The sequence below is a fragment of the Equus caballus genome, chromosome 17 (assembly GCF_041296265.1).
Source record: "Equus caballus isolate H_3958 breed thoroughbred chromosome 17, TB-T2T, whole genome shotgun sequence".
NCBI classification, from domain to species: domain Eukaryota; kingdom Metazoa; phylum Chordata; class Mammalia; order Perissodactyla; family Equidae; genus Equus; species Equus caballus.
The window spans coordinates 45,886,486-45,911,610 of NC_091700.1; the positions used below are offsets into that span (position 1 = coordinate 45,886,486).

The window sequence follows — 25,125 nt, forward strand, 5'->3', positions numbered from 1 at the left end:
CTAAATCTTCTCTTAACAGCCATAGTACCTTCAAACATTCTTCACAGGACATTGGGTTTTTTTTTCAGTTTTCTCATTATCCTAGTCTCACTCCACTGAATGAACTTATTTGTCCATGTCTCTAAGTGCAGCACTAAGAAATGAACATAATGTTTGCATTGTAAGCTACCTGGCAAAGAAAAGAATAGGATTATCATCCCATTTTAATCTAAACAAAAAACATCTATTAATGGAGCCTTTTGTTTATAGCCACTTAAACTTGATGACTCATATTAGCTTGAAATCAAATAAAATCCTGATAAACTAGTCACATGCACTGCTAAGCCATTCCTCACTCATCCTACATGTGTTGAACAGTGAATTTAGTAATTCAGTAAAATGAATGAAAGCTAAGAAAATTAGTAACATAAACAAAATAGCCAGAGACTTACTTTGGAACAAGCTGTTTCCAAGCATTTCTATAGCAGTCTTAGGGTACTAATTACTATAAATCTGTTCTCATCATTAAAAGGATCTAGGTCTTCTACAAGATTGATTATGTATCATGTTAGGTAGAAAACCTGCTAGACCTACATATAAAATACACATACACATCTGTTAACATTAAGGGCAAACATATAGTTTATTGTCAAAGCCAGGACACTGTGGAGAGTGAAAGAGGGGACATTATCAATAATTGCACAGGGAAAACATGTAAAATGGGGCTGTTATAGGCAAATCTGGGGGTATGGCCACCTGAGGTATATTAGGAACAACTACGTAAACCACCTGCTTCAAACTAAGGGAGAAAAAGAGCTTGAAATTTTCTACCAAGCAAAGGGTGATAAAGAAAAGTTGCAGCACATCCATTATTGCCTATTTAGCATGCTGTCTTTAATATTTTACTTTAGAGATTAAAGCAGTATTTAGGGCTGTGGGGGACTGGCATTGGCCACCCCAATATATGTCTCTTTGGCATGAGGATTATTTGGGGCTGGTTACTTTTAATAAACTGGGACAGGGAAGGAGGCTCTGAGGAGTGGAACTTCCTTGCCCTTTGTTAGGAGACATTCACATTTTAAAGGAAATCTCCATCTGTAAAGGTGTGTTCCTCTCTGTACAGGAAGAAGGGGGGATGACTTTATCTCTAGAAACTCTTAATCAATAGGGAAGGCAAGGACTTAAATCTGCATTTGTTTATTGTGCTTGTCTGGTAACCTCCTGCAACTGACTCCCCCCACCCCCAACATCCTCCTTTGTCTTTAGCTGAATATGATATTTAAGGTGGGGGCTTCAGTCATTTTGGCGAGTTGCTCAGCTTGCCTGAGCCTCTCCCATGTATACATGTTATAAAGCTTGTTTAATTTTCTCCTGTTATTCTGTCTCATGTGAATTTAATTCGTTCTCCAGCCAGAAGAACCCAGAGAAGGTAGAGGAAATGTCTTCCTCCCCTACAGGGCTTACATAGGTTTCCCTGAACCTCAGCTCCTTTTACTCTACTTCCCATACAAGCCCCTCCTCCCCACACCAAAAGAAAGATTTTACATTCCTCAAACACGCATTTTTACACAGGTTTTCAGGAAGGCAATATTCATGGTAGGGAAAGGAGAACATTCCAGATTACAATGCATTTTAACAAAGCCTAAGATAGTTCATTTGCCTCATAAAAACCCTATGGGTTCTGGAAGGCATTCTTACCCACATTTTACAAACAAGAAAGCTAAGGCTTAGAGGGCTGAGGCCCAAGGCCAGACAACTATTAACAATCACTTACGACCAGAACCCAGGTCCCGAGCTCTAGTGTGGTCATTCTACAATAGCACATGGCTCATCACGTACATACGTTTTTCCTTCAGCCTGCCTTTCCTCAGGGACATACACTTTGAGATTTTATTTTAACGGTGGCTCTCATTTCCAGTAAAACTAATTACAAGAAATTCTGAAGTCCACAATAGAAAAAGCAGGTAATTAACCACATTACAAAGGATTCCACGTTGAAAAAGAAAAAAGGTCACCACAGATTTCAATTAAAAGTATGTGTTCCTTTTTTCTTTCAATAAAAGTATGACAACTCATCAAAAAAATGTGGTTTATCTACAACTTTCCAGGAATACGTTCATTTTATAAAGTTAAATACACAAACAAATGACAACCATTTCCATATTATCTCACTGGATTCATACAAAAGGCCTGCAAAACAGGCAACTTGAGGGATAAGGAGTCTCAACTCAAAAGATTAAGTGACCTGCCAAAGTCTCACTGATAGTGAGAGCTGGAAGTGGAACCTGCTAGAGTTTTCTTATCACTTAAAGGTCTGAATTCAAGAGTGGTTCCACTATTAAACGTGTAGTCATTTCTTAAGAAAAGAAGATATTACTTGTCCCTACCTAATTTCAGAACTGTGGATATAAAAGCATGCCTGTTTCCAATCAATATCTTGTTAAAACAAAATTGAAGAGTTAAAAGATATGTCTAGAATGAAGATAAGTAAGATAAAAAACAAAATACTTAGGGCATAAACACATGAAGGCATCAAAGTTTCTCACTTTAAAGAGAAAGTAATCATCCAAGCATACAGTGTTGCTCCTCCAAAGAACAAAATCCAGAGGGTGTTCACCAAATCCAAACTTCACAGCTGATTGGCTTTAATGAGGAAACTTTAAAATGATCTCCCCAAAAGTATAAGCTTTGCATAGAGACAGTAGGTATTTGAGGCAAAAAGAGCGCTAGGCCTTATACTTTGGGAAAGCAAGTAGGAAAAATTTAAGCCTGAAAAATGTCACGCTCTAATTTTCTAACTCCCTCATTTTTGGAACTATAACCTAAGGAAATCAAAGAATAAAATAGCTATTGCTACTAAATTTGTTATAGCAGTTTCACTTACTCAGTGTCTACTATGCCAGGTGCTGCTCTAGACCCTGGAGATTACATAGTCAACAAGACAAAACTCCTGACCTTGTGGAGCTTATGCTCTAGCGGGAGAGATGGACAATACAAACAACAAATACACAGTCTATCAACGGGCACAGTAGAAGCTGAATACATATTTATCAACTACATGAACGAATGGTGGTAAGTGCTACAGATGGAAAAAAAAGAGTAGGGAGATAGAGAGCACAGGGTGCCATTTTATATGGGGTGGTCAGGAAAGGCCTCACTGAGCCAATACTTGAACAGAGACCTAAAAGTATGGAGCAAGCCATGGGGATATCTAGCGTAAGAATGTTCCAGAGAGAAGGAACAGAGGAATAGCAACTATTAAGTCTGAGATGATTCAGAGACATCCAAGTAGGAACCTAAAGGAGGAAGTCAAATATATGAGTGTAGAGATCAGCGGAGAGACCAGGCTTGAGCTGTATCTTTATATACCACCTGGTATGTGCCCTGACACCAGGTGAGACGACCTAGAAGTCAGTCAAAAGAGACAGAAGAAAAGAACTAAAGACTATGAACCGGGGTCAAATAACAACTCAGAGACTGAGAAGATGAGAAAGAGCCAGCAATAGAGACTGAAAAGGAACAGCCAGTGAGGGAAGAGAATCAAGAGAATCGTGTCCCGGAAGTGAAGTGAAAAAAAGGGTTTGAGGACAGAAGTGATCAACTACATCAAATTCTCTTGAAGGTCAATTAAGCAGAAGGCTGCTAGCTGCCTCTTAGATTTAGGAACGTGGATGTGGCAGACTGCAAAAGACAACCACAAATTCGTTGCAGTGACTCCCACCAAGAGGTGGAGTCTATTGCTTCACCCTTGAATCTGGGCTTGGTTATGCGAGTTGCATTGGCCAATAGCATTTTGGCAAACATGATGTAAGTACTGGCTTGCTATTGGCGCTTCCCTCTCTTCTGCTACTAGGAACTCTTTCACCACCATGGCTGACATGGGCTAAGCTTTGGAGGCTTCCCTCCCTAACAAGGCCATTTCCTCAACCAGAAACTACGCTTACATGTTTACTAAGTGTTCCCTACCCTCCTCCAACACCTCTATAAAAAGATATGGTAGCACAGTGGCAAAATCCTTCTACTGAAGCACTTAACTTGGTGCATCCAGTTATACCCAACCCAAGCACACCTCCTCACAAGATGTGGAGATGATGGAGGGAAAAGGGAACTATATACTCTGCTGCTTCGCTGCCAGTAAGCTTTACCAATAAATTTGACTTTATATTCACACCTGTCACCAGAGGGGTGAAGGTGTCTGTATACATGTATACACATGACTCCTTAAAGGGTACCTAACCATCTCTTGATAAACCTTGACATGCTCGTTATTTCTCATTTTCCAGGTAAATTCTCTACCTGAAAAAGAACTGTAATTACATTCAAAAGCACTCATAAAAATTCCAAAAATCAGCTTTTTAAAATGTCAAAAGTACATAAATAACTTACTTGGCAATCCGCAGTTTCCCAACTTCACCTCTTCCAGGGGCTTTAGCCCATTGCTGTGACAAATATTTAGGAACCTAAAACAAAGTAAAACACTAATAAGTCTATGTTTTGGATGCTAAAACATCTTTTTACACAGAAAAAGATACAATGCTTCTATTTTACTTTCTGCCTGTAATAACTGGTCACTAAGTATCAAGCTCTCATTATAAGTTTTACTCTATAAAGAGTACTAAGAAATTATTTTAGCTCTCAAAGAGCTTAAAGTCAATCAAGTTGGTTATACAAAACTAACACTGGTCAAATAACTTAACAATAAGGAAGTGTTAACTTATGTTCCCAAAGTCCAATAAAAGTTCAGAGATGGGGGGGGGGGGGTGACATCAGCATCACGGCGGAGTGAGCTCTCCGCTTAGACTCTCCTCTCTAAGATACAACAAAAAGGACATTCATATACCAACAGAGGACATTCACACAACACAAAAGACGTCTGAGAGACCCACGTAGCCATATGTCTGAAGGTGGAGGTGCTGGACCCCCTGGAGCAAGTGGAAGAAGGTAAGGGGAATCTCCTCTCCCTCCCAAACAGCAGTGACCCCAGAAACATGCGCAGCTCTGAGAGGAGAAGCAGCAGGGGCGGCCCTCTGTGGGAACACCATCACTCTCCGAGTTCCCTCATAGCCTATGGGAAAGCCCCACACAGACCTGACAAAGCTATTGCAGAGGTGTCTTCAACAAGCTAGCATCCCAGGAGAGCAGACAGTGAGTGCAGAGGGAGAACGCCTCCAGGATCATGCAGGTGAAAGAAAGCACACCTCCCCGCACCTGGCACTCCAGTTCAGCCAGTCAGCTAGAGCACCACACAGACAGAAAAGTAGCCAGCGGCTGTGAGTGAGCAAGCCACAGATCGTGGAAGGCTCAGAACACAGAGCTCCTGATACTCACCCGGTGGCGGCAGGTGGAAGCTGCAACCAGATACTATCACTATTCAGAGACACAAATCCACGCCATTGAGCAGTATGAAAAAATATATTAAACCTCCAGACCAGAAGGAAAATGATGAGTACTCAGAAATCAATCCTGAAGGCACAGAAATTTATAATCTAAATGACAGAGAATTCAAAATAGCTATCATAAAAAACCCAATGAGTTACAAGAAAATACAGATGGACAGTTCAACGATATCAGGAACTTCTTTACAAAAGAGATTGAAACTATAAAGAAGCAGCAATCAGAAATACTGGAGATGAAAAGCACAATGGATGAGATAAAGAAAAATCTGGACTCCCTGAACAACAGAGCTGATATTATGGAGGAGCGAATCAGCAGTCTTGAGGACAGAAATATAGAAATGCTTCAGATGGAGGAGGAGAACTAAGACTAAAAGGAAATGAAGAAATTCTCCAAGAAATATCCAACTCAATTAGTAAATGCAACTTAAGGATTATAGGTATTCCAGAGGAGAAGAGAAGGAGAATGGAGCGGAAAGCTTGTTAAAGAAATAGTAGCTGAGAACTTCCCAAAGCTGGAGAAGGAGCTGGAAATACAAGGATTCTAAAGTAGCAAATAGATCTCCTAACTATATCAACGTAAAAAGACCTTCTCCAAGGCTGATAGTTGTAAAGCTGGAAAAAGTCAATGACAAAGAAAAAATATTAAGGGCAGCAAGGCATAAGAAAATAACTTACAAAGGAACCCCTATCAGGCTTTCAGCAGATTTCTCAGCAGAAACCTTACAGGCTAGGAGACAGTGGAATGATATATACAAAATTCTGAAAGACAAAAACCTTCAGCTAAGAATACTCTATTCAGTGAAAATATCCTTCAGATATGTTGAAGAAATAAAAACTTTCCCAGATAAACAAAAGCTAAGGGAGTTCATCACCACAAGGCCTCTTGCTACAAGAAATGCTCAGGAAGGCCCTCATACCTGGGCAAAGAAAAAAAAGAAAAGGGTTACGAAGCATTGAGTAAGGAGATAAAAAGGTAGACAAAATCAGAAAATTGCACCTCTCTATCAGAACAAGTTAGTAAAAATTATAACATTAAAGATAAAGGAAATGAAAATACCAAAAAATAAATATAATCTCGTGATTTTAACCACAAACTCACGACACAAGATGGAATAAAATGTGACAATAATAACTTAGAAGGGGAAGAGGAAAGGGATGGAACTGGCTTAGTCTAAGGAAATAAGAGACTAACAGAAAATAGACTACCTCATCTACAAGATTTTATACACAAACCTCATGGTAGCCACTAAACAAATAATTACAACAAAGACACAAATGATAAATAAAGAGAAAACTAAAAAAACCATCATAAAAAACTACCTAACTGAATTGGTAGTCCAAAATACACATGACGAGAAACAAAGGAAATGAAGAACTGGAAAATGAGCAATAAATGGCAGCATTATGCCCTCATATATCAATAATCACTCTAAATGTAAATGGATTGAATTCTCCAATCAAAAGACAAAGAGTGGTGGGATGGATTAAAAGACAAGACCCAATAATATTCTGCCTCCAGGAAACACATCGCAGCTCCAAAGACAAACACAGGCTCAGAGTGAAGGGAGGGAAGATGATATTCCAAGCTAATGGCAAACAAAAGAAAGTAGGTGTTGCCATATTTATATCAGCCACAATAGACCCAAGATAAAACAGGTAATGAGAGACAAAGAGGGGCAATATATAATGATAAAAGGGACACCCCACCAAGAAGACATAACACTTATATATGCACCCAACCCAGGAGCACCAAAGTACATAAAGCAACTATTAAGAAACCTAAAAGGAGGTATTAACAACAACACAATAATAGCAGAGGATCTCAACACCCCATTTACATCAATGGATAGATCATCCAGACAGAAAGTCAACAAACAAATAGTGGATTTAAACGAAAAACTAGACCAGATAGACTTTACAGATATATATAGAATACTCCATCCAAAAAGAGCAGAATACACATTCTTCTCAAGTATACATGGAACATTCACAAGGACAAACCATATGTTGGGAAACAAGGCAAACCTCAATAAATTTAAGAAGACTGAAATCATACCAAGCATCTCTTCTGACCATAATGCTATGAAACTAGAAATCAGCTACAAGAAATAAGCTAGGAAAGGGACAAATAGGTGGAGGCTAAACAACATGCTACTGAACAACCAATGGATCACTGAAGAAATTAAAGGAGAAATCAAAAAAATATCCATAGATAAATGAAAATACACCATACCAATTAATATGGGATGCAGCAAAAGTGGTCCTAAGAGGGAAATTCATAGTAATACAGGCCCACAGGAACAAAGAAGAAAAATTTCAAATAAGCAATCTTAAACTACACCTAACAGAATTAGAAAAAGAAGCACAAACCAAGCTCAAAGTCAGGTGGAGGGAAATAATAAAAATAAGAGCAGAAATAAATGAAATTGAAACAAAAAAGGCAAGGATCAAAGACACAAACAGCTGGTTCTTTGAGAAGATAAACGAAATTGACAAATCCTTAGACTCAGGAAGAAAAAGAGAGAAGGCTCAAATAAACAAATTAGAAATGAAAGAGGAGAAATTACAACAGATACCACAGAAATACAAAGGATTATAAGAGAGTATTATGAAAAGCTATATGCCCACAAACTGGATAACTGAGAAGAAATGGATAAATTCTTAGATTCATACGAACTCCCAAAACTGAATCAAGAAGAAATAGAGAATCTGAATAGACCAATCACAAGTAAAGAGATTCAGACAGTAATTAAAAACCTCCCAGAAAATAAAAGTCCAGGACCAGATGGCTTCTCTGGAGAAGTCTACCATTTAAAGAAGATTTAATACACATCCTTCTCAAACTATCCCCCAAAATTGAGGAAGACAGAACACTTCCTAACACATTCTACAACTCCAACATCAGCCTGATACCAAAGCCAGACAAGCACAACATAAAGAAGGAAAATTACAGGCCAATAACACTGATGAACATAGATGCAAAAATCCTCAACAAAATATTGGCAAACCAAATAGAGCAATACATTAAAAAGATCATACACCATGATCAAGTGGGATTTCTACCAGTGACACAGGGATGGCTCAACATCCACAAATCAATCAATATGAGACACCACAATAACAAAATGAGCAACAAAAACCACATGATCATCTCAATAGACACAGAGAAACGCATCGGACAAGATCCAACATCCATTTATGATAAAAACTTTCAATAAAATGGGTATAGAAGGAAAGTATCTCAACATAATAAAAGCCATATATGACAAATCCATAGCTAACATACTCAATGGGGAAAAACAGAAAGCCATCCCTCTGAGAACAGGAACAAGACAAGGGTACCCATTCTCACCACTCTTACGCAACATAGTACTGGAGGTTTGGGCGAGAGCAAACAGGCAAGAAAAATAAATAAATGAAAGGAATCCAAATAGGCAATGAAGAAATGAAATTCTCGTTGTTTGCAGACAACATGATTTTATATATAGAAAACCCTAAAATCCATCAGAAAACTATTAGAATTAATCAACAACTACAGCAAAGTTGCCAGGTACAAAATCAACTTACAAATATCAGTTGAATTTCTACACTCTAATAACAAACTAACAGAAAGAGAACTCAGAAATACAATCTCATTTACAGTCACAACAAGAAAAATAAAATATCCAGGAACAAATTTAACCAAGGAGGTAAAAGACCTATACAATGAAAACTATAAGACATTACTGAAAGAAACTGATGATGACATAAAGAAATGAAAACTATTCCATGCACATGGGATTGGAAGAACAAACACAGTTAAAATGTCCATACTACCTAAAGCAATGGACAGATTCAATGCAATCCCAATCAGAATACCAATGACATTCTTCATGGAAATAGAACAAAGAATCCTAAAATTCATATGGGGCAACAAAAGACCCCAAATAGTTAAGCCAATTCTGAGAAAAAAGAAGAAAGAATCACAATCTCCAACTTCAAAATATACTACAAAGCTATAGTAATCAAAACAGCATGGTAGTGATACAAAAACAGGCACACAGACCAATGGAACAGAATTGAAAGCCCAGAAATAAAACCACACATCTATGGACAGCTAATCTTCAACAAAGGAGCTAAGAACATACAATGGAGAAAGGAAAGTCTCCTTTTTTTCCCACCTTGAGGAAGATTAGCCCTGAGCTAACATCTGCCACCAATCCTACTCTTTTTGCTGAGGAAGACTGGCCCTGAGCAAAAATCCATGCCCATCTTCCTCTACTTTATATGTGGGACGCCTGCCACAGCACGGCTTGCCAAGCAGTGCCACATCCGCACCCGGGATCCAAACCGGCAAACACTGGGCCACCAAAGTGGAATGTGCGCACTTAACCACTGTGCCACCAGACCAGCAAGTCTCTTCTATAAATGGTGTTGGGAAAACTGGACAGCCACATGCAAAAGACTGGAAGTAGACCATTTTCTTATGCCATACACAAACCCAAAATGAATCAGACTTGAAGGTAAGACCTGAAACCATAAAACTACTAGAAGCAAATATAGGCAGTACACTCTTTGACATCAGTCTTCGAAGGTTCTTTTCAAACACCATGTCTACTTGGACAATGGAAACAAATGAAAAAATAAACAAGTAGGACTTCACTAGACTAAAGAGCTTCTACAAGGCAAAGGAAACCAGGATCAAAACAAAAAGACAACCTACCAACTGGGAGAAAATATTTGCAAATCATATATCCAACAAGGGGTTAATCTCCAAAATATATAAAGAACTCACACAACTGAACAACTAAAAAACAAACAACCCAATCAAAAAATGGGCAGAAGATATGAACAGACATTTTTCCAAAGAAGATACACAGATGGCAACAGGCAGATAAAAAGATGTTCAACATTAGTAATCATCAGGGAAATGCAAATCAAAACTCCACTAAGATATCACCTGACACCTGTCAGAATGGCTGTGATCACCAAGACAAAAAATAACAAATGTTGGAGAGGTTGTGGAGAAAAGGGAACCTTCATACACTGCTTGGGGGAATGCGAACTGGTGCAGCCACTATGGAAAACAGTATGGAGATTTCCCAAAAAGTTAAAAACAGAAATACCACATGATCCAGCCCTACCACTACTGGGTATTTCTCCAAAGAACGTGAAATCAACAATTAAGAGACTTATGCACCCCTGTGTTCACTGCAGCATTATTCACAATAGCCAAGATGTAGAAGCAACCCAAGTACCCATCAACTGATGACTGGATAAAGAAGATGTGGTATATATATACACAACCAAATAATACTCAGCCATAAAAAACACAAAATCATCCCATTTGCAACAACATGGATGGACCTTGAGGATATTATGTTAAGCAAAATAAGCCAGATAGAGACAGACAAACACCATATGATTTCAGTCATATGTGGAAGATAAACAAACACAGGGACAAAGAGAACTGTTTAGTGGTTACCAGGGGGAAGAGGGGTGGGGGGTGGGTACAAGGGGTGAAGGGGCACACTTACATGGTGACTGACAAATAATACTGTACAACTGAAATTTCACAATGTTATAAACTATTATGACCTCAATAAAAAATAAAAGTTCAGAGATGAGTAAGACTACCAGAAAAGCCTTCTCAGAGGAGCATAACACTCTGACAAGATATTTAGAGACATCACTGAGTTTAAGATTTCAAAAGTCAAGTGTTATTACATATAAGATTGTAACTCTGACCAATATGATGAAGGATCTGCTGAAATAAAAGAAATTATTAAATAGCTAACATTTACATAATACATACTACTCTCCCGACACTGTTTATAAGCACTTTCCATATGTTTACACATTTAATCCTCACATCTCTATGAAGTAAGTACTGTTCATTACCCCCACCTTAAGATTAGGAATCTGAGGTACCCAGGGATTATATAACTTAGCCAAGCTTATACAATTAGGACATGATGGAGCCAGGATTCAAACCCAGGCAGTCTGGTTCCAGCATCAATGTTATTAGCCAATACACTGTATTGTGTCTGTAACTAGATATATGCAATCAGAAGGGTTTTAATTCTCAAAAAGGTTATGGGAACGTATGCTGCATCCCTACTATGTACCTCCCCCTCATTTCTCCTAAGAAGTAGTGTGAACCCTGGAATCAGTACACAGTTTTAAGGCTATGCTACCCTGAAGAGTGAGATACTACATATAAAGCATGAAGCATAATGCCTCACACAAAGCAAGTACTGAGTGAGTGTCAGGTGTCATTATTATCTCCCACAGTAATCCTGGAATGATAACATCAACATGAATGTATAATTGGGTCAGAGAGCGCTTCTAAAGCTGGAAAGGAAAAAACCATTCTATTTAGCAAGATTTCATTTACAAAAAGAACCACCTATTAGTCAAACAAATTGCAATGCTTTGGATATAGTAAAAATTCAAGAATAAAAGGGACAAAAGCAGAACTGAATGGTGTTTGTTCAATTACGTGTGCATTCTTTACACTAAAATTTATTGGACAACTACGTGTCAGACAGTATGCTAAAAGTTTGGAACAGAGGAAGAGGGGAGGGGGCCAACGGTGTCAGGTACCATGCTAGACATTTTACATCCATTATTCCATTTAATCCTCCCAATCACTTCACAAAATCACTCTCATTCTCCTCACTCTATAGATGAGAAAACTGAGGCTCCAAGGGTTGAAATAAAGTTAGCTAGTATCAGGCAGGACTTGACTCCAGATTGGTCTGATATTCTCTCCGCTACACCACTAAAGAAAAGCATGTAAAAGATCTAAGGGAAAGAGAGTTTTGAAGATCCCACATCTTAACAAAGTTTCAACTACACTGCACTCCACTTACTCATATAAGCTCAGAGGATTTGGCAAACCCCTTACGATGACTGTATCTACCTATTAGGTCTCCGTTGACGACGGGTGAGAAAAACCTGCTTAGACATACAGAGGATTTATTGACAAAAGTAACTAAAAATTTCAGAGGTGGTTTTAAAGTGGCTAAAATTATGGGCTCAAATGATGTCACCAGAACTCTCTGACCATCTCTTATCTCTTCTCCTCACCTCATTAACTCACTTATTAGACAGCCTTCCCCTTTATGTAGCAAAGATGAGTGAAGGTGCTCCTGAAGAGTGAGAGTTCTCCTTTCCAAAAGTCCCCAGCAAAAATGCAATTGTTGGACCAGCCTCCATGACGTAGTGGTTAAGTTCGGCGTACTTCGCTTTAGTGGCCCAGGTTCAGTTCTCAGCCACAGGCCTACACCACTCGTCAGTAGCCATGCTGTGGCAACAGCTCTCATACAGAAAAAAAAAAAAAAAACTAGAGGAAGATTGGCACAGATGTTAGTTCAAGGCAAATCTTCCTCAGCAAAAGAAAAACAAATGTGATTGTCTCTCATGGCTCTGACTAGGTCAGGTGTCCTTCCTTGGCCCATTACTGAACCCAGAGATGAGATCCTTTCATTGGCCAGCCTGAGTCAATGGGGGGGGGGAGGGGAGGGGGTAGCGACCACTGTTAGAATCACACAAACTGAAAAGAGGGAGCAGTGGTTTCCACAAAAGAAAATTAGGGTGCCGCTACAGTGTCAGAGTAAGTGGATACCAGTTAGTCAAAGAAGCAAATGTCCACAACATTACCTGTCAGAACGAAATACAAAATCTAAAACTGATCTGCACAAACACTGTTACAACACCAAATAAAACCCTGAATTCTTGGACTATGTAAAGTATTATGTTACGGCCTCAATCTTGAAATATTGCCTAACAAGTTAGCCTTTGCTTCTTGCTTTGTCTTTGATTTTTAACCCCAGGGAACCTTCATGACAATTACTCTAAAGGAAAAAGAAAATTACCTTCTACAGAAAGCAGCCTACTCTACCAATCAATCACAAGCTAGCTAATGACTATGGTTACCAAAGACCTCTACATTGCCAAGTCAATGTTCTGTCTTCATCTTACACATCTATCAACAACATTCAAGAACCATTTCCTCCTTCTTCAAACACTTTTCTTCTCTTGGCTTCAAATCACCACAATCTCTCCTGATTTTCCTCCTACTTCTCTGGACTCTCCTTTTTGGTCTCCACACACCTAGATTTTCATCTTCCAGACCTCTCAACTTGAGGGCCCTAGTTTCAGTCCTCAGACGGCTCCTCTTCTCTGTCCACACTCAATCTTATGTAATCTCATCCAGTCTCATGATCTTAAATACCATCTATATAATGACAACTTTCAAATTATGGAAAGTCCAGGCTCTCCCCTCAAGTCCTAACTTACATATCCAACTGCCTACTCAAACTCTCCAACTAAATATTCAGTAGACATTTCACACTTAAAATCTCCACATTAGAACTCTTATTTCTCCCTCATAAACCTGCTCTTCCTGTGATTTTTCCCTATCTCAGGAAAAGTCAACTCCATCCTTCCAGGCACTCAGTCTGAAACCTTGGAATTACCCTGAATAGTTCCATTTTTCTCACACTGCACATCCAATCAACTGACATATCCTGTCAGCAACACCTTCCTATTATATTCAGATTTCAGCCCCTTCTCACCAATTCCAGATTACCATCCGAGTCCAAGCCACCATCATCTCTCGTATAATTATTGTAATAGCCTCCTAAATGACTTCCTTGCTTCCACTGTTGTCCACATCTAGTTTATTCTCAATATAGCAGCCAGAGGGACCATGTTAAAATATAAATCAGATGATCCTGTTCTGCTCAAAGCCTTTCAATTTAACAGACGTCTATTTAGTGCTTACTATGTGCTTACAGGTACTTTCCTAAGCACTTTACAAATATTACTTCACTTAATCCTGATAAAAATTATATCATCCCACTTTGCAGATGAAGAAACTGAGGCACCAAAAAGTTATTATTTGCCCAAGATCTCAGAATTACTAGTGGTAAAGCCAGGATTCTAACCTAGGCAGTCTGGCTCCATAATTACCATGCCATGCTGTCTCTCTGTGGCTAGCAGCTTCTCGTGTCACTACCCTAAACATCCTATAATGTCTTAGATGATTTAGTCCCCTGCTATCCCATCTCCTACTACTTTCACTCACTTGACTCTAACCACACAGATCTGGGAACATGCCCAGCACCATCCCATCAGAGGGCCTTTGATTTGCTGTTACTTCTGTCTGGAATATTCTTCCCCCAGACATCTGCAGGGCATGGCCCATAGTTTCCTTTAGGTCTCCGCTCAAGGAGCACCTTATCAGTGAGGCCCTTCTCCACCCTATTTAAATAGCATACCTAGCTACCTTCTATAACTTTTACTACGATTTTTCTTCACAGCACTTATCACCTGCTCTATATGTATTTGTTTATTGTTTATTCTCCCTCCCCCTGCAGGAGGCAGATATTTTGTCTGTTTTTTTACTGCCATAACCCTAGCATCTACAATAGCCTGGCACATAGTAAGCTTATTTAATTCAAAAGGTGACCAAAATACTATACCTTTGCAATGAAAAATAGTAGAATACAATAAAGACAGTATGTCAATCATATATAACTTTCTATATCAAGAGCGTATGGAAATAGGCTTCCCAGAATTTCTAGCCCATTAACATTAAGTCTGAAAAAAGGGAGGGAGGGGGCTGGCCCCATGGCCGAGTGGTTAAGTTCGCACGGTCCGCTGCAGGCGGCCCAGTGTTTCGTTGGTTCGAATCCTGGGCGCGGACATGGCACTGCTCATCAAACCACGCTGAGGCAGCGTCCCATATGCCACAACTAGAAGGACCCACAACGAAGAATATAGAACTATGTACCAGGGGGGCTTTGGGGAGAAAAAGGAAAAAATAAAATCTTTAAAAAAAAAAAAAAGGGAGGGAAAAGGGGAAGAAAAAATAATGGTATATATGGTTCCAAGACTCCAAATGATATTTTTTTTTTTCCTTTTTCTCCCCAAAGCCCCCCAGTACATAGTTGTATATTCTTCGTTGTGGGTTCTTCTAGTTGTGGCATGTGGGACGCTGCCTCAGCGTGGTCTGATGAGCAGTGCCATGTCCGTGCCCAGGATTCGAACTAACGAAACACTGGGCCGCCTGCAGCGGAGTGCGCGAACTTAACCACTCGGCCACGGGGCCAGCCCCGGACAAATGATATTTTTAATTAAACCATTTTATTTTTAATAAAACTTTATATATCTAAGATATACAACATGATGATTTAACATAGATAGTGAAATGATTCCTACAGTCAAGCTAATTAACATATCATCTCCTCACACAATTACCTTGTGTGATGAAAACACGAGAAATTTACCCTCTTAGTAAATTTCCCCAAAACACTCTTGTCAACATGTCACTTGTGAGATATCTGTGTTGTTTCCACTGTCTCCACATTCATTAAAGAAAATCAGATGGAGATAAGATAATAGGTACAACAGGGGATGTTTTCTCGATATCCCAAGACCAGAGAAAGTGACAGAAAATGACTCACTTAAGCCTATTTCCTCCAGGAAACCTCCCTTGACTCCCTAGACTAAGTCAAGTTTCTCTGTCATTCACACTCACAGAACAATGTTCCTTGCTTCAGGGTCCTTATCTGTTTGTAATTGTTTTCATCAGGACTAGTATTTGATTGAGGTCTGTCTCCTGCAGTGGACTGTAAATCCTAGTTTACAGAGTACGGGCCATGTCCCTTTTTGCTCACCATAACATTCTCAGAGCCCAGACCATGACCAGCAATCACCGAAAGCTTGCTGGATGAATCAATCTGCCCATCCATTCACTCAGGCTGGGCAGAGTAGTAAGGTCAACAGTGCCTTTGAAGTCAAGGTGCTAAGGTGATATGCAGACATTACTCCCCTAAGCTTCCTTGCCAACTTGTTACATTAAATATCTAGTTTCCCAAATACCAGTCTCCAAAGCCCTGTTTCTCCCAGAGCGCAAGCAAATTAAGGGCACTGTAGTGGACAGTGTGACTGTAGATGTCCACTCCAGTGGACATCCCCATTTAAGACTGAAGGCCTTATTCTCCCAGCTGCTGGGAGTGTGGCCATTGATAGTCCTCAGCTATTAGCCCACTTTAGAATTGCCTCCACTGAAGAGAGGCCCTTTGGCCAAGATCATGCATCTTCTGGGGCAAACCACATGCGATTATTGGCAGACACAGGGTATACCTTGCCCCAACTCAGGATAGCTCCCGAGAGCTAACCATGGAATCATCCTTTGCTTTCACTGAGATTGCATCACACCCTCTACCCAATCCTGCTTAAGTGTTTTTCCTTCCACAGGTGGTGATTCCAAGAGCACTCCCTAATAAACCCCTGCATCCTAATCTCCATTTCAGAATTAGCTCCCAGGGAACCCAATCTGTAACAAGCAGCTTTTACTACCATGTTCTCTTGCAGGTCAATATACAGAGTTGACAAGACACAAGGACGCAGAAATGAAATTCTCACCTCACCTCTATTCTCCAGGGAGATAACTCATCAAAAAGACCCGGGGGGGGGGGGGGCTGGGGCGGGGTCGGGGGGGCCCGCCTGGTGGCACAGTGGTTAAGTTTGGGTGCTCTGCGTAGCCCAGGGTTCAACAGTTCGGATCCTGGGTGCAGACCTACACAACCCTTATCCAGCCATGCTGCAGCAGGCATCCCACATATAAAACAGAAGAAGATGGGCACAGATGTTAGCTCAGGGTCAACCTGCCTCAGCAAAAAGAGAAGGACTGGCAGCAGATGTAAGCTCAGGGCTAATCTTCCTCAAAAAATAAAAGACCCAGGGCAGAGAAAAGACATTTTCTATTCCTGGCATAAGCTCTGTAGCCAAACAGACCTAAATTTGAATCACTTTTCCACACTTGGGGAGGTCAATTAACCTGTGTAAGCCTCAATTTTATCATCTGAAAAATATAGATTAGTACCTACATCATAGGTACTAAATTGTAAAATACTTGATACGTAAGAAATGTTAAGTTCCTTTTTCTCCTACTATCTGCAAGGCTTTGAGCTAGCACCCATTCTAGTTTCATCTCTCCCTGGTATACAGCTTTCTCTTTGGCTGCCAATGTCCAACTGCTTACCTGTGTGTGAAAAAAAAAAGGTAAGCTTGGTGCATTGTTTTTGTCTTTTTTTTTTTTTGAGGAAGATTAGCCCTGAGCTAATATCTGCTGCCAATCCTCCCCTTTTTGCTGAGGAAGACTGGTCCTGAGTTAACTTCCATGCCCATCTTCCTCTACTTTATATGTGGGATGCCTGCCACAGCATGGCGTGCCAAGCGGTGCCATGTCCGCACCTGGGATCCGAACCAGGGAACCCCGGGCCGCCGAAGCGGAACGTGCACACTTAACCGCTACTGCCACTGGGCCGGCCCCGGTAGCATTTGAATTGAATAAAAGACACAACATTCACAGGGGATGATGTCCATCCCTCCATTCCTGATCCTCTCCTCTAACAAACACTAGTCAGTATGCTTACAAGAGGAAGGTTGAGTGGACTAGAAACACTTCTTTTTGCTAGCTAGAAAGCTGTTGGTTAGACCTTCTGCAGCTGTTGTCAATATCTCCACCTGTCCATTCCCAAAAAAGAAATAACATTTCTTATAATTCAGGCCCCAGGATGATATTCACGACTTACAAAAATCCCACCACTCCTAACAACCTTGCCAGTTTTATCTCCTCCTCTTCCCCATCATGTACCTTTACCTCCACCATCCTTAACCAGAGATGATGATTTTTCCACAAGTCTAAATATTGGAAGCCAAGCAACAGAACTATGCTACAATATTTTTAAACATCATCCAATTTTTAAATCATGATTTGGTATAGGGTGTAGGGCAGCAATGTGACCAACTGGCAACCTAACAATGGCACCGACTGACCAATAGGAAGAGGGTAATGTAAAATACAAGGGACCAGCTCCCTGACAAGGTAAAAATTGTGACTGTTTATATGTTTTGGCAGGTGACATCTATTGTAAAATTAATTCCAGTCGTGTCTATTACCTATCAAAATTTGTTTGGATCATCACTCTCTTGTAGCTTTAAGATATTCCACACTCTAGAAATGGCATTTCATCAGGCCAGAACAGTACAGGTCCTGGACATTCCAGTACACAATCTTCTACTTATATCTGCCTTTTCCTGAAGACACTCTAGTTCTCCCCAGCTGTGCTGGGAAGTTTTTTCTAACTAATCAACTCTATAGGCTCTTCTTTAATGTGACCTTCCCCATGAAGTCTTTCCTGTTCCAGGTAGCCAATTTTTTTTCCTGTTCAAAACTCTCAGAGATCCTATATGTATAGCTTTTACTGTATTTATCCTCTTCTATACCTGTCTAGCAATAGGATTAATAAAATATGCACAAGATGGCCCACAAACTTTGAGATACTTTAGGAAGAAACTCACATATTTTGCAACAAATGATCCTCAAACATCAGAACTCAAAGCATTACCTATAATGAGAAATATTAATGTATAGAGAAAAGACTTGAAATTGGTATGTAATTCTATTCACAAATTCTGACTGGAGAAGAATGAAGACACTTTCTAAGCAACATGTTATATTTTAATATCACACAAAAAAAGCTGAAAATGAAACTAACCATTAAGATCTGATTCACTCATATAATTTATTACCGTAATTCAGAGATGAAAATCCAAGTAAGCTCAAGACATGGGCATGAAAATCACACTGGATGCTAATCGTAGGGCAAACGAAACAAGTTCAAACTATCTGATAGGTGTGCAAATCAAACTCCACTGCCTATTGGGACTCCTTTAACTAGAGCAGAAATGAAAGTTGTCAAATAAAGGAGGAACATGAATGGATTTTAGAATAGAACGTATTTGCTAGCAATTCTCATCTTCTTTTAGAAATAAGGTTTTCAGACTACAACTGGCAAGACAGTCCCTTCACATCCCAGAAAGATGTATTTGCACACTTGTTATTCTCTTTGATACATAAGATTGGAAAAAGAAGAAATAGTGCACACCAAGTTGATACGAGGAAACAATGATATTGCAAATAACAAATAATCAAAACATTACAACTACATTTATAAAACAAGAACAAATCCTTGGCTTGAGTCGAGTTCTTTTTAAAGAGATAAAATGTATTCAAATGGTCATATATGAGACCACTAAAATTTTTTAACTTCTTCATTTTAGATTCATTACTTTTTTTCACACTCTCAGTCAGTCACCAAATCCTGACAACTTTTACTGAAAAAGTTTCCCTAACTCCTCAGACTTCATTATCACACACCCATGATCCTGTGATAATTTTCTAATTTTAACTCTAGTTATCTTTCCCTCAAGCTTATTTTTTTCTGAAAAAAATCATTTGCATCACTGCCTTACGCAAAACCCTCCAAAAGGTTCCTCACTTCCTGCAGACTAAAGATATTCTTATTTCACTATATGACAATGACTATATGGTCTTAACCTTTTCTACACAGACCCTCCGCACTAGGCATAATAATCTCTTTGTTTTCCAGGACACACCATGTTAATGTACATTTCCACTTGTGCATTTCTGTGCCACTCTCCATGGTACACTATGCTATGTCTCTGTCCACCCACCCAAAACCTGTAAGGCAAACATTTATTGAGCATTTACTGTGCTCCAAGTACAAATGCATCGTCTCAAGTCCCACCATTTTTTCAAGCTCTTTCTTTCAGTCTGTAAAGGAAATCTCCTTCTTAATGATTTTCCTCCATTTAGCATGCAGTAGGAGAGAGAAATGCTCATTTACTCCATCCTTTTAAGTCATATTCACATAGCTGTAATAAGTCAAACGAGCACCAGAGACTAAGGTTAGGGTTGAAGAATAAGAGATCATTCATTTATTCATCACATATCTGTTGAGCAATTAACATGTGCCAGCACAATTCTGGGTGTGACAGGCAAGGATCCTATTCTCATGGAATGTGACTGTGTGTACATGCCATGGGGAGAAGGAGGTACCCAACACTGAACACATGAACACAGCACCACTTTAGGCTGTGATAAGTGCTTTGAAGAATATAACACAGATTTGACACACTAGTGAACGATCATAAGGGAACTATTTTAGAGAGGTGCATAGGGAGGGCCGTTGAGATTTAATTTACGAAAACTCTGCCATGTAATAAAAGTTAAAAAAAAAAAATTAACAAACCAAAGGTCCCTACATTCTACTTGAGGTTCAAAGACTGTCATAACCACATTTTGAACATAGAAATGTCTTACGAAACTCCTCTAAGGGACAACACTGCCCAATATGAAAATACAAAGCACAAATACTGTGCTCACTAAGGACTAATCAAGAGTGCTTTTTTTTTTTTTTTACAAAAAAACTTTAATTGACGGGTCACTGTCACGAGACCCAGTCGTGCTCTAACAGCCCACTCTCGTCCAATGGTCTCTCCTTCCGCGAGTTCAGAGCTCTCTTCAGGGCCATCAACCTAACAGAACACTTAGGCAGGAACCAGAGTTACTTTTTGAGCGAAAAAAACTATACAGGAAGCAGACCCTCAACTTCCTGGTACAGACTCACAACTAAAATCAGTTTCACCAAGAGAAGATGCAGAAATTCTTCAGTGTGGGGTAAAATGCACCGCTGAAGTCGGAAGACACCAAGACAGGGCCCCAGAAAAACCAGGTCGTGGGGAAAAGAGATCCATTCCGGGTTCGGACTCGTCATTGGCTGAAAAACAGTGTGCGTCCCTAAACTAATTTCCTCATCTGCAAACGAACAGTAAGTTCTGCCTCTCAAGTTACGTGAAGTTCTAACGAGACGGCCTTAAAGAGCTTTAAAGCCTTTTAAAAGGCGCATGGAGTGGGACGGTCTCAAGTCACTTAAACTATTTAAAGCATGAGAAGCGCAAGCGGGGGCTGCGCGAACCTCACCTTGACCAGCCACACTCCGGTGTTCTGTTTGGCGCCGGTCAGGTCGAGTTCCCCGCGCTCGGCCATGGATCTGTCGCCGGTGGCGGCGCGCGGATCAGAGCAGAGGCCCCGGGAGCTGCGGGGCTGCGGGGCGAGGGACCGGAGCAGAAAGCAAGCTGCGACCGGAGGCGCACTGTGAAGACAGCGTCCACCTGCCAGGATGTTGGGAACCTGGGGAAAGAGGAACACGCCGCCGGGAGCCGGGAACTGCGCCTGCGCACTGCCACCGTCACTACGGCGCCCTAGTGCGGACAAACTTCCTGGTTCGGCAACTTCTTGAAGAGGCGTGGCTACTGGTGCGGGCTGTGTCTGAGTGATTAAAACATAGGGCGGGGCAATACACTTAATGACTAGGTCAGCATAACTAAAAAAATGAAACGTGTCAAAACAGAAAACTGGGGTTCAAAGAGACAAAGGCTGTCAGTGTATGTCCAACTGTGGCCAAGGAGAAGGAGACAGCATTTGGAGGATAAGGTGGGAATAATAAATAGAGGAAGTGAATTAGCACAAGAGGGCACTGAAATGGAACTGAATAGCCCTAGGTATACAGAAAACATGCTCTTTCTAGACCTAAAAAAAAAGCAGTGTCTCAACTGTGAGGCCACCCTGAGCACCTCTGATTAAGCTAGCAGAGCAGACCCCTTTCAGACTCCGAAACTAGGAGTCCATATAATTAGGTCAGTGACAACAGAAATGTTAGAGACAAACCAGACTGTTAAAGTCCCCTGCTTAAACAGTTTCCTCTCTCTCTTCTTGCTGCTGGCATAAAATTCAATTCTCTGTACCCAGGCCCTCTCAATTTTGTCCCTGCCACTCAATCCTGCACACATCCAACCACACAGAACCCATCCAAACTCCCTGAATGAAGCTGGTACTGAGGGTTACTGTAAATATTCCATAAGATTGCCTTTTGACCTTGTTCCCAACAGCAGACATAGATGAAAAGAAGTTAATCTTGTCAATTTGCTCTTTTCTTGTTTGACCCCAGGGATGCCTCAAGGGTCACGAGGATTTATGAGCTTTTTTTGCAGAGGAAAAAGAATGCCTTCAAGGATCACCAGATAACCAGCCCCCAGTTGTTGGGGATGCCCAGAAGTCAGATTGCCCAGGGATTTATAGGAGTGAAAGAAACACAATGACTACTTTGTTTCTCCAAAACTCCTGCCAAGCCCCTTAGCTCTGTAAAACCCTCTGCTTTCTTGTTAAGGCGGATTTAAGAGAACCTGTCCTCCTGCTTTCTTATTTTGGCCAATTCAAAAAAACCTTTCTCCATCTCCAAGCAGATGTCTCAGTGATTGTCTTACTGTGCATGGGCACACGAACTTAAGATTAAGAGGTTTGGTATCAAGACCACATCAGAATCTTCCTCAGTTATTTCAGAGCCCCTGCCCTGAGCCTCAATTCCCTATCTCAGATGCCGTATTCTTCTTTTAACCTCAGTCTCACCTCTGTCCACTGCCTGGAAAACTCCTACTTAAGTTTCAAGACTAATGGAAATGTCACTTCCTATGGGATCTTTTATGAACTCCCCCAGAGGAAGTTCGTTTTTCTTCACATCACAGTGTGTGATACTTAGCACGTTGCACTATAATATATGTGTTTACATACTGCCTTTGCTTTCTAGACTATGAGCTCCTTGTAGGTGGAAATAGTGGTTTGTTCCTTTCATAAGCACAACATCTAGCACAGTATTTGACACATTGTCAGATTTCAATAGGCTTTGGCTGAATGAACACTCACTGAAGAGAAACAAACAGTAAGATATTGTAAGAATGGCAAGTAATGTGTTGAATCATGCACTGGAGCTGTGTATGTAATTGAAGAAATTCCGTGTCTGTGCAGCATAGGGCCAGGAAAAGCCGTGAGTTCTCTGAGATCATTTGGGAAAGCTAATAGGACAGATAGGAGACCAGGCACGTGTTGAAAATGAAGGCTGTATTCTTGTGTCACAGCTTAGGAGAGAGTGTTAAAACATATAAGGAAGGGGAAGCGGATGAAGAGAGCTGCTTTAAGCTTTGATCAGATAGAAAGAATCAGTTGAAATAGGAGACCACGAAAGAAGGGAATTAACATAACCTGGAGCACCCTTGTAATGGACTTTACAGGATTCAGACCTTGGCCTTGGTCTGTGGGTCACAGGAAACCTTAAAGTGTGTGTGTGTGTGTGTGTGTGTTTACAGGGATTGAGGGAAAACAAATGGCTAAAGAAGAAGAGATGGCTAGAGAAGAAAGTGTGAGCGAACCAGGTTCGTTTTTTCCTGCCACCCAGAAAACCAAACACCAAGACAACGAGATTGCAGCAGAGAGAGGGTTTAATCACAAGGCAGCCACGTGAGGAAGCGAGAGCATGAGCCTCAAATCCGCTTCCCTGAAAATAGGGACTCAGGGATATTTACGGGATAGGGGGCAAGGTGATCTGAAGTGTGGAGAGAGGTGATTGGAGGTGAGGAGAGGTGAGGTAATTGACGATCTGCGCAAGCGTAGTCAGACTTCATGCCTCTTCATAGGACCCATGTTCACAAAATGGCAGCGTTAGCGTGATCTGAGGGTGGAGTTTTTAGCCTCTTGACATCAAAAGGTCGCCTATTGGACATCTCCATGGGCCCAGTTGGTGAGTTCGTGGTCTCAGCTGGCCTGAAGTGAACAAGGAATTCTAATTCCTGAAAAACAGCTCACACACCAGTTACCATGGTGACCCAGGCTCCAGGGAGATGTTATCTATAGGAGCCTAGTGGGAGCCAGACAGCATATTGCCTAAACTGCACAGTTAACAATGAGTGGGTTAAACAGCTAAAAGCTATTATCAGTAATTGCAAAAAGGAAAAAACTTTAGTACCTGGATTGTCTTTCAAGGCAACTGTTTTAGGGTAAGCCATTACAGTGTCCTCAGACAATATAGGGTTGATGGGAGGGTGGGTTGGGGGGATGAATTGGTACCACTGGAGGTGGGAAGGCTGCTTGGTTCTACTGGGGGTGAAGAGGGCACTTCCACTGGCAAAGAAGACTCATCAGAATTTAGGGGCTCATTGTCCCCAGCTTTATTAGAATCTTCTCACTTGTCCCCGTTCCAACTTTCAGAATCCCATTCTTTCCCAGTCAATGTTCTCACTTTAACAGCAGACACCCTATGAGACTGGGAGTTCAAGTTGCATTGTAATTCAGCTAATCACAGGACAAGAGTCTACGTTTGATTTTTATCAATCTTGGCCCTGTGGCTAAAGAAGACAAGGGTCTCCGTGGCACACATAGAAGCTTTCAGGTCATTTATTCAGTGCTTGAGCTGGGAATTCAAATTCCTGAGCTCATCACTTTGTCCAGCAACATTAGAAAAACAACCAGCCAATCTCATTATATTTGTTAGTTTTCCAAAAATGTCCAAAAGTATCATATACACAGTCACCTAGATCCTTGCTTCTTATAAGTGGTTGATTAGGTATATGCAATGCAGATATTTCATGTATTTCTATTGCCCAATTGCATCAGGGACTATCAGTGCTCTCTTTACTACTGGAAATAGAGTCATTAACATCTTTAAATTGAATCAGATTGGAGAGCCAATTTCAGAAACACCAGAACCAATTCAGAAAACTCATCCTTAACATTCTGTTCCTCTAGAACAACTCTAGGTACCAAAATCTGTATTAGTCAGAGTTCTACACACACACACACACACACACACACAGAGAGAGAGAGAGAGAAAGATTTATTATAAGGAATTGACTCATACAATTTGGGAACTGAGAAGGCCTAAGATCTGCAATTGGCAAGCTGGAAACCCAGGAAAGCTTATGGTATACTTCCAGTCTGAGTCCAAAGGCCTCCAGATGATTGACTAGTCAAATTTTTTTTTTTTTTTGAGGAAGATTA

General features: G+C 40.6%; 1 protein-coding gene across 1 annotated transcript in view; it reads right to left on the reverse strand.

The window, feature by feature from the left end:
• The window catches only part of GTF2F2 (general transcription factor IIF subunit 2), a 147,728-nt gene extending 126,188 nt beyond the window's left edge, over nucleotides 1-21,540 (reverse strand). The window contains exons 1-2 of the mRNA XM_001491491.7: nucleotides 21,220-21,540; nucleotides 4,366-4,439 (exon numbers count right to left, since the gene is read on the reverse strand). Of these exons, the coding sequence (XP_001491541.1) occupies nucleotides 4,366-4,439; nucleotides 21,220-21,285 (140 nt within the window). The 5' untranslated portion in view covers nucleotides 21,286-21,540. The remainder of the gene's footprint in view (nucleotides 1-4,365; nucleotides 4,440-21,219) is intronic.
• Between the last annotated feature and the right edge of the window lie 3,585 nt (nucleotides 21,541-25,125).